A 17,027-nucleotide genomic window follows, 5' to 3' on the forward strand; every position below is an offset into this window, starting at 1 on the left:
TCTATCTATCTATCTATCTATCTATCTATCTATCTATCTATCTATCTATCTATCTATCTATCTATCTATCTATCTTAGCGCAGTGCTTCCTGATGAGTTTGTGGTGTCTGGTGTTTGGAAAGGCTCTACAATGTCAGCTGACACCAGGCCCTGAAGGTCCATGTGCTGAGAATTTTCAGGCTGGCCTCCTCAGAGCAGAATTCTTATGTTCTGCTAAGGAACTGTGCCACAGGCCGTTTGTGCTGAAGCAGCTGCACAGGGCAGGTAATGAGGGTGGAAAGACAGACAGGGAGAACTTTGGGGATATGGCCTCAGACAAAAACATCTGGCTCTTCAGCATGACACTTGGGGCATGTTGCCCTCTCCGTGCCTCAGTTTCCCCGTGTGTAAGTGGGGGAAGCGCCTCACTCTCTGTTCAAAGTGTCTTGCCATTGGAGAGGCAGTTAACATCTGCTATGAGGACTGCTGACGGACAGCTGCTACTTCTTCAGTTTTAAGGTAAGATGCTAGAACAGTGGGGAGCCATGTTTATGTCTCACGCATGTAAGACTTTCCTCCATTCTTAGCTGCGATTTTCTAGGAACTTAACCAGCAATTCTGCATATAGCAAAAGACATGTAGCCACCTTCTTGTGCAACACTATGACCCATGGTTTTAGTCTTATCACGTTGTAGTCCTTTGAAAGGCACCTCCGAGGTCAGCCTATGATCTCCTTTATCAAAAACAGAGGGAGGAAGGGCTTCAAGATGGCCCAGCAGGCAAAGGTCTTGCCACCATTCCTGACTGCTTGAGTTCAAGCCCCAGCACACACATGGTAGAAGGAGAGAACTGACTCTCGAAAGATGTCCACCGACCTCCACACGTGTACTGTGGCACTCACAGGCTGTAGCAAGCATGTGGCATGACATGTGTGGGCCCACATATAAACATTCATGCAAACAATTAAGTAAATATCTGTAAAAGGAGGAAAAAGGTTGTTCGCCACCTCTGAGATGTAACTGGAGAGCTACCAACATGGTGTGGGTGTGAAGCCTGGAAGGTTAAGCTCGACCCTTCTTTGAGAAACCCACATCCACACTTGGATGTCTCATCCTCTCCTCCAGCCACTTCCTATGAATCCTGTGCTTAAGTCTTCTTAAACTTTCCTCTTGATGAACTCCACCTCTGACCCATACTTTCTTGTCCTGTGTCTCAGTTAGGGTTTCTATTGCTGCGACAAAAACACTGTGACTAAAAAACAAGTTGGGGAAGAAAGGGTTTATTCAGCGTACACTTCCAGATCCATCACTGGAGGAAGTTAGGACAGGGACTCAAGAGGGATTGGAATGTGGAGGTGGGAGCTCATGCAGAGGTCATGGAGGAGTGCTGCTTACTGGATTGCTCCCCATGGCTTGCTTAGCCTCCTTTCTTATAGAACCCAGGACCACCAGCCCAGGAGTGACACCAACCACTATGGGCTGGGCCCTCCCCCATTGACCACTAATTGAGAAAATGCCTCATTGCTGGATCTCATGGAGGCATTTCCTTAACTGAGGCTCCTTCCTCTCTGATGACTCTAATTTGGGTCAAGTTGACACAAAACCAGCCTTTACATGCTGAAATTCTTTTCTGCAGTGAAGTCAAGAATCCCAGTTTAACCAAGAACCATTTTCTGAAAAGATCTCCAAAGTCAGAAGTGTGGAGCTGTGTCTTTGGCCTCACTTCATTCTGTTGATAGGTAGTACCATGGAGACAAGTGCCTGCAGATGCTGCTCTTTGGGACCACAAAGTTTCAGCTATGGTGCTGGCTGTGTGTCCCTTATCTGGTGGACTGTGTTCCAGCATTCTGGCTTGAGAACTCAGTTTCTGGGGTTCTGTCAGAGCCATGGAGCTCTTGGTTGCTCCTCTCACAGTGACCATTCACTTATCCCCCGAGGCAGTTAACACCAATGTGGGATTCTCAGAGCAGTCCTCTCAGACTTCAGAGTGCTCACAAACCACAGCTGGGAAGGCAGCAGCCTCCTGGGTTCAGGACTTCCTCACTCTCCATGTGCTCTGGGCAGGATGCCAAGTCTCCAGGGGCCCTGGACATCCGTGAAGGTGTGCTCTTCGGATCACCCCTCGGAAGCAACACGATGTCACCGTAGGTCCAAGTCCTGGCCCACTCTCAGCATTGTGACGTGGCTGAGATGCCTAACCTGTCTGAGCTGCTGTTTCCCCCACTGTACCCAAGGAAAAACACCCCACCTTCTTTTGCATGTGTGCATGTATGTGCACGCTTGTTTGTGTGCAGATGTGTGTGTACATGTCTGTGTGTGCATGTAGAGGCCAGAGGGCAACCTCTGATGTTGTTCTTCAGGAGCCTCCATGTTGTTTTTTTGAGGTAATATCTCTCACTGGCTTGGTGGTCCTCCATTCACGTAGAAGCCAGCAAGCCCTCAGGGATGGCTCGTTTCCACTTCCTCAGGGCGGTGGTTGCAAGTATACACTACCATACCCAGGTTTTTTATGAGGGTGCTGAGGATCGAACTTGGCTCCTCAGAATGGAACAGCAAGGACTTTAGTCACTGAGCCATCTCCTCCAGTCCAGGTACTTGCTTTCCCTTGAGGAGTTTTGTGGCAATCAGATGAGGAGATAGCCTGGCTCCCTGTAGCTATAATACTGTCCAATGAATAAATTCCAATGTTGAGCTGGGCAGAATAAGGTGAGGGAAAGTCACCTCCATGGACTGTCAAGAGCCACCTCTCTTGAAGGCCACCTCAGGTTTGGCCTGGTCAGAGAGACATGGGTTTGTTCCTCTCATAGGCCACAAAGGCCAAGGCTGCAACATAAAGCTTCCTCCTGAGGGCATAGCTCACTGGATCTCCTCAACGCTCCAACCCCTACCCCCACCCCAATACCCTTATTCTGGATTGTCAGATCTGCCTTCCTCAGCTTGATGTGGCCCCTGATTAACTTAGCAAACCCTTCCCTTGCTTATCTAAGGGCCTCATCACAAGGCAAAAAAAAAAAAAAAAAAGAACTCATATGCATGCAAACATGTTCTCAACAGCTGCCACGTGCTTAGGCAACAGATGGTGCCTGACATTCATTTCGTTGGCAGGGACAGGCCTAGGGGCCATTCAAAATGGGTAGAACTGGAATTGGGAAGTGGAGAAAGAAGTGACTCTTCAGGGTTGGCAGAGGTGGGCACCAACAGCAGGCCAAGTTCTGGGAACTCTCTCAGGCCTGTGAGTTGGCTGAAGCCCAGAACATCTGCACACATGTCCCCTACAGGGACCACACCCACACTTTCTCCCATGGACAGGCAGGACAGTGTGCCAGATGCCAACCAGGCAGGTCTGACTTGAGAAGTGTTGGTTGAGAGAGGACTCCAACAGTAGCTAGAGGAAGGGTCAGAAGATGCTGGGGCCCATTTGAATCTCCTTACCTAGAGGGCATGAGGCTGGGGTTGAGCAGTCTAGCTGCAGCAGCCTCTCCACCAAGTGGCCCCTTGTGAAAGGTACACCGAAATGACTCTTGCCGTCCAGTCCCTGCTGTGCCTTGGATCTGAAACTGTGTCTTAACTGCCCCCAGCTGGTGGGACTATTTTGGGAGACGGAAGCCTGGGAACTGAGGCCCAGCTGGCAGGAGTTGGCCACTCTGGGTGAGCCTTTGAAGGTTATCCCAGCCTCTGCTTCCTGTAGGGCCCTCTGTTTCCTGGTCCACAGTTCCAGTTTTATTTCTGTTGCTATAATAAAATGCCCCGGCCAGAACAACTTGTGGGGTAGTTATCTGGCTTACAGTCCTAGGGTACTGCCCATCATTGTAGGGAAGTCACAGAGAAAGAGCTGAGGACAGCTTGCACGAGTTGCTTTTCTATCACTGTGATACAACATCATGACCGAGGCAGCTTATAGAAGTAAGGGTTTACTTGCATATAGTTCCAGAGGGATAAGAATGCCACCACTATAGTGAGGAAACATGGCAGCCAGCAGCCAAGTATGCCAGCTGGGGCAGAAGCTGAGGGCTCACTTCCTGAACACCACACACAAAGCAGAGTGGGTGAACTGTGAATGGCATGTGGCTTTCAAACTCCCAGAGCCCACTGTGATAGCTATGCTGGTTGTCAACTTGACTACATCTGGAATTAAACCCAAAAATAAAGGGCACGCCTGTGAGAGGATTTTTGCATCATTTGAAGTGGCAAGACAAACTTTTAACCTAGGTCTTTGAGGTAGGAAGACACACCTTTAATCCAGATCTAATCTGGGCCACCCCTTCTTCTGGATTCCTATATAAGGACATGGAAGAAGGAATATTTTGCTCCTTGCCTTGCTACCAAGTCCATTCCTTCACTAGCATAAGAGCGCCTACTTCTTTGGGATTCCAATATATACAGAAGGCCAGCTGAGACATCCTGCCTCATGGACTGAGCAACTACTGGATTCTTGGACTCTCCTTTCATAGTCAGTGATTGTTGGATTACCTGGACAGCAGCTGTAAGTCATTCTAATAAATCCCATCTTTGTATTTATTCTTTCTCTAAGTTCTGTTACTCTAGAGAACCATTAACAATACACCCACCCCCAGTGACATACTTCCTCCAGCAAGGCTACACCTCCTAAACCTACCCAAACAGTGATACCAACTAGGGACCAAGTATTCAAATACCTGAGAATATGGGGAACATCGAAGTCAAACCACCCCCCAGCTGGTGACCCCACAGCCACAGGTGGAGAACAGGGAGAAACTAGCGCTTCCTCGCCTGCTGGCAGCTAGCTTTCTTAATGCTTACACAGTTCATGCCCACCTGCCTAGAGAATGGTGCCACCCCAGGGGACTAGGTCTTCCTATATCAGTTAGCAATCAAGACACTCCCCCACAGACATGCTTTCAGGCCAATCTGACCCACACAATTTAGTTGAAACTCTCTTCCTAGGTGATTCTGGATTGTTAGAATTGAGCAGCACAACCACAATGAAGTCAACAGTCTTTCACACTGGAGCCATGGACCAAGCGTCTGCACCCCACCTTCACAGCAACAACGGACTAAAAACCATCCGAAAAGACGAGCTACAATAAGTCTTTCTTCCTTATGCCACTTCTCTCTATCAGTCACTCTCACGTCAATTCATTCAGCAAACACTTCCTGAACACTGATTGTCAGGGGCCAGGAACAGGAAGAGGTCAGTGTTGCCCAGTGCTGCTGTTTTATAAGGATACCAGGCCAGGACAAAGCCAAATACGTACACGGATTAGGGAGATAAATCAGTCAGTAAAATGCCTGTTGTGCACACATGAGGACTTGAGTTTAGATGCCCCAAATCCACATTTTAAAAATGCTGACATGGGGATGGAGACATGGCCCAGTAGCAGAGAGCACTTGCGGCTCTTACAGAGGACTCCAGTCCAGTTCCTAGTACCCACAAGGCAGTTCACGGCCATCCTTAACTTTAATTCCAGGGAAGCCAGCACCACCCACTGGCCTCCACAGGAACCAGGTATGCACGTGGGGGACGCACATACATTTATGCAAACATTCATATACAATAAATAAATAAGCAAATAAGTAAATAAATACTTTTTAAAGCTGCTGAACATGGCGGTGGGCTTGGTTACAGCCCATGGGCACAGGCAATTGTTGAAGCTCCTTGTCCACCAAGCTAGCTGAGAGACCCTATCTTAAAAAATAATGATGAAGAGACCAGGAAAAGACAATTGACATTAATGTCTGACCTCTACATACATACATGCATACATGTCTACACAAACCCACAGGTCCACATGTATAAACCCACACTAACAAATATACCAACACACACACACACACACACACACACACACAGAGGCCCTTTAGGGCATGGCTGCCAATAGTGACTCATTATCACAGCCACCTGTGATGATTTGGCTGCGCCAGGCCAGGCTAGCTCGGATTCAGTCACTTCCTGACAACTGTGCCTTTGGCAATGGCCAGAACAGAAATGATTCTCAGCCTCAGATTTCAACTCAGGGCCGGGCACTGTCAAAAGTGTTTTACTAATGGAAGCTTACAATAGGAAAGAGGTTTTGTCACCATTTTCCCCTATTGTCACATGGGGGAAACAGGCACAGAAAGATTAACATGCCCAGCATATCAAGCTGCAGAGGCAGATGTTTTTGGTATTGTGTGTGTGTTTTGCATATGTGTAGCTTGTGTACGTATGTGTGGTGGGAGGGGTCATAAATGCTCAGACACCCCTGTGGAGAGCGGAGGACGATGTTGGGTCTCCTGTCTCACTCTATCATTCTCTGCCTTATTCCACTGAGATATGCTCTTTTAGTGAACCTGAAGCTTGCAGGCCACAAGCCCGTTATCCTCCTGTTTTCATAGGTGCAGCTACACTTGGCTTTTTAACATGAGTTCTGGGGTCCTACAGTATTCTTACCAGCCATATGATTTCTCTCTCTCTCTCCCTCTCTGTGAATATACAAATGTTCACGTCACATGTGTGTGGGTGCCCAGAGGCCAGAAGAGAGTACTGTGAAATCCCCTGGAGCTAGAATTACAGGCAGTGTAAGCCACTTTATGTAGGTTTTGGGAACTGAATTCATATCCTCCGGAAGAGCAGCAAGCACTCTTTACTGCTGAGCCATCTCTCTGATACCCAGAACCTGTATCTTAATTTAGTTGCCTGGCTTTAGGGCCAAAGGCTGCCTGGAGAGGTACCTGTGAATCTTTTCTTTGGGGTACACCCGGACCCTGACTCCAGTTCTTCCCTGCCTTAGCAATTTGGCAGACTCGAATGTTTGGACCTGTGGGGTGCTCACAGGCAGCAGAATCATTGTGGGCATCCCCACCTGCTGGCTTTAGGACAGAAGGGGTTGGGAGCCTGCTGCTATGGAAGAGGGCAAGGACCTTGAGCTCTGGTGTAGACAAAGTTTGGAAAGACTGGGCTGAGGAGACAGCTGCGTCAGGGATGTGCTTGCCTTACAAGAATGAGAACCTGCGTTCCATTCCTTAGAAGCCATGTTTAAGAAAAGAAACAGCTGAGCATGGTGGCACACACACACAAACACAGTGTTCAGGAAAGTTCGCCGGCAGTCACTTGATGCCTTGGAAAACAAGCTTGTGAACAGTGTCCACCTGGCTAGGCAAGCCTCAAACTGTCCATGAAAAGCCAGTTGGCCATTGCCCTGCCCTGGCATCCTTTTGGTCCTGTTGGAACTCTGCGGCTGAGAGCTTTGGTGACACCCTTCCCTGTCCTGTGAACAGCTGTCTCAGCATGTAGCCCAGGCTGGCTTTGAACTCTTGCCTTAGCCTCTCCAGCGCTAGGATTACAAGTATGAGCCATCACACCTGGCTCTTTTATGATTATCTGAGCACCTCCTATAGAAGGCTTATTTGTCAACCCAGAGCGCAAATTTCCAGCAAGTTCTGCTGGAGTCACACTTCAGTGATATCTTAGCACCGGTGACTCACATGCGTACCTTCTTCAAGGACATCTGGATTGTGTTTTGAGTAGGCAGGGGCTGCCTCTTAACATCTTTTTTATTTCTTACAAGTGAGTTCCATGGAGCTCAGGTTAGCCCCATACTTGCTATATAGCCGAGGATGACTTTGAACGTCAGATCTTTCTCCATCCACCTCCTGAGTGCTGAGATTTCAGGCATTCACCACCATGCCTGGTTTAGGAGGTGCTGGGGATGCCACTTAGGGCTCTGCACAGGCTGGGCAGGCACTCTACCAACTGAGATATTATCATAAACCCTTGCCATGCCTTACCGAATAATGATTCTTTACAGTAAACTTTCCCTGTTCAAACCATTGTGGGGGTTCAGGTCCTTGCTTGGACCTAACCTGACACAGAAGCATAAGAACTATCCCACTGGTAGCTCTTGTCCAGGGTCTTCTGAGAGAACCGGCCACTGTGATAATAGTGTTGAGCCAGACCAACTGGGTTCAAACTGCACACACTGGCTAGTGCAAGCCAGTCTCCCTTCTCCTCAATCTCCTGTGTTAGGTAGAGCTGTCTTCCTAGTACATTTGTCCTCTACCCTTTGGAGACTGAGAGGTCCAAGGTCAAGGTGCAGGCAGATTCAGTGTCTCCGGAAGGCCTGCTATTCATATGTGGCGTCTCCTATGTGCCTCTACATGGTAGCAGGGGCAAATACCTCTTTTGACTATTTTATAAGGCTCCAACCTCCAGTTTGCCCTCATGGTTTAATCATTTCCTATGATGGTTAGTTTTGTCAGCTCAATTACAAGTAGAGACACCTGGGAAGTGAAAGCCTCAGCTGAGGAATTGCCTCAATCAGACTGGCCTGTGGGCATGTCTGTGGGGTCAGTTTTTGATTGCTGATTAATTAAGGGGGGGTCAAGCCCAGTATGGATCATGTTATCCTTGCACAGGTGGTCCTGGGTTGAATAAAAATGGTGGCTGAATAGGAGTAGAAGCAAATCGTTAATTAGCATTCTTCCATGGTCTCCGCTTCAGTTCCCGCCTCCGGGTCCCTGTGCTGACCCTGCCTTGGCTTTCCTTGATGATGGACTGTAACCTGTAAGCTAAAGAAATACATTCCTCCCCAAGCTGCTTTTGGTCAGTGTTTTGCAACAGAGAAGCAAACCAGGACACCTCCCCAGTGGCCTCCCATTTAATATTACCAGATGGAGGCTCGGGTTTCAATGCATGAATTTTGGGGTGACATAAGTATTCATACTACAACTGAGTAATATGACTATTGTAGGGATCACATAAGCTAATGTGTGCAAAACACGTGGGTTTGTTAGGTTGGTAAACCCTTAGTGTCTGGGTATCAGTGTATGTCTCCTGGGAAGTCCTCCCTGCCCTTCAAACGCAAGCTGAATAAGATGCTCGCTGTCTCCTGTGCTCCTTCGAGCATCTCCCATGTGATTCTGGTTTCATGTTATCACTGCAGGTATGACTGTAGGGCTGAGAGCTACCCGAGGGCAGGGTGAAGCCCCACAAGCTCATATAGATGCTTAGATGAGGGGGCAGCAGTGTTAGCTGAGGTCCCTTGAGATTCGACGAGCAGATGGGAGAGCACGAGGTGGAAGGCCTGTGAAGGACCAAGGGGGAAGACAGGAGAGGTGGGGCAGGGCAGTGCACAGGTGCGGAGGCTAGAGGCCCACCTTGGACGTCTTCTTCAGTTATTACCTATTTTTTTCTTAACAAGTATGTGGGTGCCCAAGGAGGTCAAAAGAAGGTGTTGAGGACTGGAGAGATGGCTCAAAAGAACACTGGCGGTTCTTCCAAAGGTCCTGAGTTCAAATCAGTGGCTCATAACTATCTCTATATAATGAGATCTGGTGCCCTCTTCTGGTCTGCAGGTACATATGTAGGCAGAATACTGTATAAATAATAAATCTTTTTTAAAAAGTGTTGAATCCCCTGGCGCTGGGGTTAACTGGTGGTTGTAAGCTGCCCATTCTAGATGCTGGAAACTGAACTTGGGTCCTCTGGGAGAGCAGCAAGTGATTTTAATCATTGAGCTATCTCTCCAGCTCTGCTACCATCTTTTGAAAAGAGTTTAAATCACATTTATTTATTTATTTATTTAGGCATGTGCCACTCCACAGGTGAGGTGATAGTCAGAAGACAGCTGTGTGTGTTAGCTCTCTCTCTTTCTCTGTGTGTGTCCGGATGTCAGGTTTGGTGGCGAGTGATTTTAATCTGTCTTCATCTCTAATCTTGCTTTTTGAGTCTCTCAGCTTACCTAGAAATCACTCAACTGGCTAGGGTGGGTGGCCAGTGAGCCTCAGGGGTCCGCTTATCTCTCCCTCCACAGTTACAAGCCTGACTTTTTTTTTTTTTTTTTCGCTTTCTTTCTTTTTAATGTGGGTTTTGTGGCTCAAACTCCAGTCCCCATGCCTACAAAGCAAGTACTCCACTGACTGAGCTACCCCGGCCCCCAGCTCCGGTGTGTCCTCCTGACACCAGAGAGTGCAGAACAAGAGCTCCAGATGCCAGAGTTTTCTGCAAAGCTCCCTGGGGCCATGACAGTCACCACTGCAGGAAAGCTGCCTGCAGGGGCCACTGTCACCGTGCCCAGGAACAGCTTCCTGTGAATGCGGAGATGGAGCTGAGAAGACAACTGGAGCCGTTAGTGAAATCTGCACCCACAGCAGGCTCGAAGAGACTTTCATGGCTTCCACAGCTACTTGATAGACTAAAGCTTGGCTGCACCCCAAAAATCAGGGCCAGAAGCAGGGATGCCAGGATCTGTCACCTTGAGGCAGAGAGTACAAAGTCCAAGCCCCTTTGAATATGATCACACACACACACACACACACACACACACACACACACACACACACACACAGAAAGACAGAGACAGAGAGAATTCCTATTAGTTGAATAGATAAAGTAATCCCAAATTCCACTGCAATAGAATTTATCTGCAATTCTGTAAGCTTTCTCCCGGGTTTTGCATGTTTCCGTTATTGCGGCTGTCATATACAAGTTTTTTTTTTCCCTTTATAACTATCAGTGCATATTTGATACACATGTCAGTTATAACTATTATTTCCACAGGTTTCTACCAGTTCTCATGATTAATTTTTTTGAGACAGGGTCTCCTGTGCTCCAGGCTAGCCTTGAATTCATATATCGGAGGATAACTACAAACCTCCTGACTTCTTGCCTCTGCTTCCTGAGTGCTGGGATTTGTAGGTGTGCACTGCCAAGCCTGGTGCTGAGAATCAATTTCTGGTCTTTGTGCTGCTAGGCAACCACCCTACCAGATACATCCTTTGCCTACTTTTCATAACTACTTTTTGAATACCATTTAGTACCTAAACAACATTCCTGGTTTCCTAAGTCATTGTTATTCAACATTTCTATTATTTCTATTCCTAAAACTATTTCCAGCATATCATATGCATGTTCTTATGGATACCTTTGGACAGATGTTATTTAAACCTGTGGGTTATGTTCCTAGCACGGGTTTCCATGTTGTAGTTACTGGGTCAAAAGAGTCAACTATCATCGAGAGTATATTCTTGTATCAATTTTACCCCAACTCAGGAACACTGACTATTCACTATTGTAGGATTAGAATTGCTGTAAAAGACCATGTCTCACTCTGTATGTGCATGTGTGATATACAGCCATGTTTGTGCATCAAGAGGCCAGTGGAAGCTGTCAGATGTCCTAGTCTATCTACCGCTCTCCACCTTATTCTCTCTTTAAAAAAAAAAAAAAAAAATTAGCTTTTTTGTTGTGTGTCCGTGGGTGGGTATGGATGTGTGAGTGTGGTACCACAGGGGCCAGAAGAGGGTGTTAGAGCATTTGAAGCCGAAGTTATAGGTGGTTATTAGCTGCCTAACATATGTGCTGGGAACCAAACCAAACCAGGTCCTCAAAGAGCAACACACACACTTACCTGCCTAGCCATCTCTCCAGCTCTTTACTTCCATGTCTTGAGCCAGTCTCTCTCGGAACCTGAAGCTAGGCTGGTAGCCCACAAGCCAGAGCAATCCTCCTGTCTCTTCTTCCTTCATCACTAACAGGGCCACATGCACACAGGTGGCCAGGACCAGCTTTTGCTATAGGTGCTAGGGATTCAAATTCAGGACCTCATGCCTGTGCAGAGGCTCTCTTACCCACTGGGCCATCTTCTCTGGTCTCCCCAGCCGATATATCTCACTTCCCCAGGCACTCCCACGGGAAGATCAGGAGTCCTTCCCTCTCAGGTGCTGCTGAGGAATTTTCCAGTTGATGGCTGGGGAGTTAAAAACCTAAAAGCTTTAAGTGGACTGAGAAGCTCTGGACAGGAAAGTCCACTTGATTGATTGCACCTGTGGGCTGTCAGGTTCCAGGATGATTCTGATAAGAGGGTAACTGTAAAACCTCAATGTCCCTGTGGCATGTCTCCACATTCTTAGAGACTAGGGTCCTTCAGTGGTTCTGATTATAGTAACAATTCTGCTTCTGGAGGTGCCTGTCAGCTTTATTTCCATGTTGTCACCTCCACCAATCCTGATCTAAAAGAGGCAACCTGAAGACCGGCCTGCTGTAGGTTATTTGATCCCATTGTGAGCCCCGAGATTGTGAACTGTGAAAACCTGTCTTTGTTTGGTGTGGTTCAGCCTATCACACACCTTTAATCCAAGAACTTTTTGTATATTGTAAACAGGTGGTTATTGTGTGGCTCAGCCCTAGCACACCTTTAATCCTAGAGCTCTTTGGCCTTTTTTTCTTGCACCATCAGCTGAGCTAGCAAGCTTTTTGCTTTGGGCTTTTGGCTCTTTCCTCTGAGATGTGAGCTGAGTAGGAAGTCCAGCTGGGAGCTTTCTCTGTCTCTCTGAGGTAGCAGGTTTTTCACCCCGGCATCTGGCTCCTGAGTCTTCATTGGTAATACTGAATAATCTGGGATTTTGGTTTTTACAATTGCCAGTAGTGGTAGCAAATGCCTTGAACCATCACACTTAAGAGGATCTCTTTTAACTGAAGGCTACATAGTGAGACCACCATCTCACCCTCATGCCCCCATCACCAGGACAGGCTTTGCTGAGACAGCCACAGCTCCAAGTCCTGAACATGCTGGTATGCGTACCATGCAAGAGCCCTAAACCAGGATGGGGACCCAGCTTCCATGTTTAATCTCTAGCACTTGAGCAAATCAGCAGAGAGGGCTATTGCCACCATCTTGGCTTCTGTCAAGATTAAGAGTAGATGGTGCAGTGTCAGAGTAGTGTCAAGAGCTGAGAAGACGGAGCCCACAGTGTCCAGACTTTCCCACCTAAGATTTGGGTGGTTGACATGGCCTTTTGGCTCTTGGCATACAGCAACAGCAGTGACTGAGAGATGCCCCAGAGTCTGTGGAGCGTTGTTAGTCAGGATGGAGAGCCATTCATCCCGTAACTACTTTGTCCATCTGTCCCAAAGAGCTCTTGTCAACTTGACGCTGCCTAGAGTCAGAAGGGAAAGCCTCAATTGAGGAATTGCCTAGATCATTTTGGTCTCTGAGTGTGTGCCTATGGGAGATTATTTCAATTGTAATTGATGGAGAGACCAGCCCTTTTCTGTAGATGGAACCATCCATAGGCAGGTGGTCTTGGGTTGCATAAAAAAGCTAGCTGAGTCACAGTGACCCAACAGGGAGCATTCTTCCATGGTTCCTGCCCTCAAAGATGGATTATGACCTGGAAGTATAAGCCAAAAACCCTCCCCTACTGGAATTCCTTTTGGGCAGAATATTTTTTCATCATATCAACAGAAAAGGAAACTAGAAGACCACCCATTTATCAGGTCCATATTGTATGCTGTCCTAGAGTCTCCTGTCCTCAAGAGCTCAGCCTGCCATGTCCAGCGGAGGCACTGAAGCTGGCAGCACAGAGCTCTAGACTACATACAAGGTCTGAACAGAAGCCAGTGGTCTCTGTTCCCACTGTCACTCATCAGCTTGGCCGGGCTCGCCCTCCTTTTAAGGTGTTCTGCCAGAAATAACCAGACCCCACATGCCCTGCCCTCGGTGTAGCCTAATCCCTTTTCCCTGAGTTACACTGGTCCCAGGCCAGCAACCTTCAAGACTGCCCCCGGGATAGAGATAAGGAGAAAATGGCAAAAATAGCCAAGTTAGGCCTGGCTCTGTGACCACAGCTCTCCTCACCTTGCCCCACTGGGGCCTCCTGTCTAAGATTTGAAGGTGAGGAATAAATTAGCTATTGGACATCAGGGAGACGGGCAGATCTCCACTGCAGGAAAGGGTCGATTTACCAAAAATGTGTCTGGTGGTGACTCACAGTCTGACCGCCACAGCCCACTGAAATTCAGAGAACAAGAACAAAGAATGCCCTGTTTATTTATGTTGCTTTCTACCAAGACCTTGGGCTCACAACCTCACGACACCCTACAATCAACCCTTCCCACTTTACAGTTGAGGTAAACAAGACTCAGAATCACACAGGCACTCACGCACAGCCACAGAGCCCATTTATGATGAGGACACAATTTAGTTGTTTAACTCCAAAGCTGGTTGGTCACTGTTCTGACCTTACTATGGATGCAACCATGCCAAGAGTTCCTCCAGAATTCACCACAGGTGATGCCTCTGTGAGCCAGGAGTGCCCTGTAGCTGGGGCTCTCAGGAGCGCCCCGGGTTGAGTGTCGCCCTCCACATTTGCAGCACAGAGTCCCGGCGGGTGGTGTAGGGTAAATGTTTGATGCGGAACCAGTGTCTGGGGACGATGTTTCCACTTGGCGTGTACAGCTTCTCTCCTTGTCTGCCCAAAAGGCTGCGCAGGGCTAGGTTGCCTGACAGAATCTTCTCATAGAATTCCACTCCACCCTGGGCATAGGCTGCAGACAGAGAGGCTGTGCGGCGGTCCAGCCAGCCTTCCAGGGCAACATGGAGGGAGTCTTTGGAAAAGGTGTAGACCACAAAGCCCACTACTATTGCCACCAAGTTGAAGGCAGCTCGCAAGCTCATAGGGCCTCCATAGAGCCCCAGGGCATGCTTGGTACCCACAGTTATTGCCCAGGTTCCTGCTAGGCAAGCTGGGGCTGGCAGGCTCTGTAGGGCAGCCATACTACTCTCCAGGTATACCACCTCCTTGGCCAAGGCAAACTTCTGGGCGTCGTGAGATAGGGTCAGGGAATTTTTCAGCCTGGTGCCTCCTGGGCTTTGCCAATCCACTCTTTGGCCATGTATAATCACAGTGTGGTCAATGTTGGTCACAGGGTCCCCCAGGAAGACGGCAGGGATTCCCACCATAGCCCCAGTAGGGAATCTAGGGAAGCCAGCACTCACCGGCTGAAAAGTAAAGGCGGTGAAAGGCTTGTAGAAATGACCTGAGGGGACACCCATGTCCTGTAGCACCTCTTGGAAGAGGCTTTGAAGCTGAGGGGAAAGGGGAGCCGGCTGGCCCTGCGGCCAGTACTGGTAGAGCCACTGGAGTATAGGATCCGAAAAGAGGTGAAATGAGATTTGAGCCCCGAATAGGCCTGCACAGGAACCCACCAATAGGCCTGTCCTGTGTCTCTGTATAAAGACTGCAGCCCTCCACAGAGGACCAGCCATGAGTACTGCTTCTGCTGATAATCTGGCCAAGAATAAGAGAGGTCAGACGATGGTTCTCTCAGGTTGCAGACTGCATAGCCTCTGGGGCCACACCATTCTTAATGGAAGTGACACCGCATTGTGGCTGAGAGTATGGGCTCCACTTGGGGCTTCACAGCATCAGCTCTCCATCTGCCAGACAGGTGTAGCAACGGCCTCAGTGGCTGTGATGAGTAAATATACAGAAGACGTTTCAATGTCTCAGTGTAGTGGCCATCCTTCAGACAGTGGCTCTAATCACGTTTACGGCTCCGGCTAGACAGCACCGAGTGCTCATCCGGCTCACTCCACCCACCACCCATCCCAGTGACTGGCTTATGAATGAACTGACCTATGAATCAACCACATGTTTAATTCACACGGTACTTACTATATGCTAGACACAGCTCGGAGAGCATTGCATAGACAGCTGTCCCTCAGTGGCTGCACGTGTTTAGTTCCAGAATCCCTGCAGATATCAAAACCCAAAGACCATCGGCTGCTTTATATAAATAGCATAGTGTTTGCATATAACCTATGCCCATCTCTCATACACTTTAAATTATCGCAATACTATTTCTAATACCCAATGTAACATAATGCTACATAGAGCTAGACTCTACTAAAATGTCTGCATGTTCAGCAAAATTTTTCTTGTATATTTTCAGTTCTTAGCTGACTGAATATGCATCCATGGACAGAGACAGCTAACTGTATCAGGAAACACCTGTCATACTAACACACACAAGAAAAACTTATATACATACACATATATACACACAGACACTATATATGCATATCCTTAGGAGATTAGATTCAAGACTCCCAAACACTCCCAAGATCGTCACATGTTCATTTCTTACAAAAATGGTTTAGTATTTGTATTGCCTATATTCTAAATAACCTCTATGTTACTTATTGTACCTGTTACAATACAAATGAAGTTGTGATGCTGTATTGCTTAGGGAAAGTAAAGCCATGTTTGGTACAGATGAAAAAATTTTCCCAAAAATATTTTTGATTTGCAGCTGGTGGAATCACCAAATGTGGACAGAACCTGAGGGGTTCACTCTAAGAAAAAAAATCCTAACTCTACAATCTCTACCACAATGGTTGATTTTCGGCTGTGAAAATAGACGCAGTTGGACAGGTTTATTGGCCAAAATCCCAAGTGGCAGTGTCATATACTGAACTGTGTCCCCACCTCCGCCAAGTTCCCATGTTTGAGGCCAAATTTTCATTATCTTAGGATGTGGCTTTATTTGGAGCTTGGGTCTGTGAGATGGAAACTGAAGGTTCTTAGGATGGCTCTAATCTAATCTTTCTGCTTTCAATCTAAGATTGCGATACATACAGAGAAAATACCACATGAAGATACAGGGTAAAGATGCCCAAGGAGAAAGGTCTCAGGGAGCCAAGCCTGGCCACACCTCAGTCTTGGCCCTCAGCATCTTAAATTAAGGAAAAATAGTTTTATGTTATCTTACATGTACATAAATGGACCAAAATAACCCATCAACCTCACCCAATATTATAGCCAATACTGTTTTGTTTTTCTAAGATACAAGGCCTCACAGGTGCACTTTTTAACACTCGGGGCACCTTATTTTGTCTGTTACCATATCACTAATTATCACTGTTATTTATCTTTGGAAAAGACTGCACTGTATTGCTATCTACGCAAAACGTTGGATTAGCAGTGTACTGCAGTAAACAAAATACAGGGTTTTGCATCACGTCATTTAAGTCATTCTTTCCAAGAGGAAACTGAGGTTAGAGAAGACAAGGTCTTGGGGAGAGCGCCAAAAATCTCTTCCGGGTCGGCCCCGTAGTGGATGTACTATTCTGGCTTTGGGAGGGTCCCCAACTCGATTCGGCCCTGACCCACTGGGGAGCTGCTTCCTTCAACTGGAACCCGCCAGAACCGGAAGCTGGGCGTCCTGGGAGGACTCCACTGCTCACAGCCATGCAGGAAAGCTCACCTGTGCAGCAACCTTGGAACGAGCCTCTACCGCGCCGGACTGGC

At 47.7% G+C, this 17,027-nt stretch overlaps 1 protein-coding gene across 2 annotated transcripts; it reads right to left on the bottom strand.

The window, feature by feature from the left end:
* Positions 1-13,732: 13,732 nt before the first annotated feature.
* Positions 13,733-17,027, bottom strand: Tmem177 (transmembrane protein 177). Of its 2 annotated transcripts, XM_055604638.1 has the most exons (4): positions 16,984-17,023; positions 16,356-16,452; positions 15,393-15,470; positions 13,733-15,186 (listed from the first exon to the last, which is right to left on the bottom strand). In XM_055604638.1, the coding sequence occupies exon 4, from the start codon at positions 14,981-14,983 to the stop codon at positions 14,048-14,050; it is 936 nt and encodes a 311-aa protein (XP_055460613.1). In that variant the 5' UTR covers positions 14,984-15,186; positions 15,393-15,470; positions 16,356-16,452; positions 16,984-17,023; the 3' UTR covers positions 13,733-14,047. The 2 variants fall into 2 exon arrangements, with proteins under 2 accessions (XP_055460613.1, XP_055460621.1); XM_055604646.1 differs by lacking the exon at positions 16,356-16,452 and having other exon boundaries at positions 16,984-17,027.

Source organism: Psammomys obesus, unplaced genomic scaffold, assembly GCF_907164565.1.
Source record: "Psammomys obesus unplaced genomic scaffold, mPsaObe1.curated_primary_1811, whole genome shotgun sequence".
Classification (NCBI taxonomy): Eukaryota; Metazoa; Chordata; class Mammalia; order Rodentia; family Muridae; genus Psammomys; species Psammomys obesus.

What these genes read in the sequence shown, in the direction of transcription:
- Tmem177 (XM_055604646.1), bottom strand. Translation starts at nt 14,983, where the DNA reads ATGGCTGGTCCTCTGTGGAGGGCTGCAGTCTTTATACAGAGACACAGG.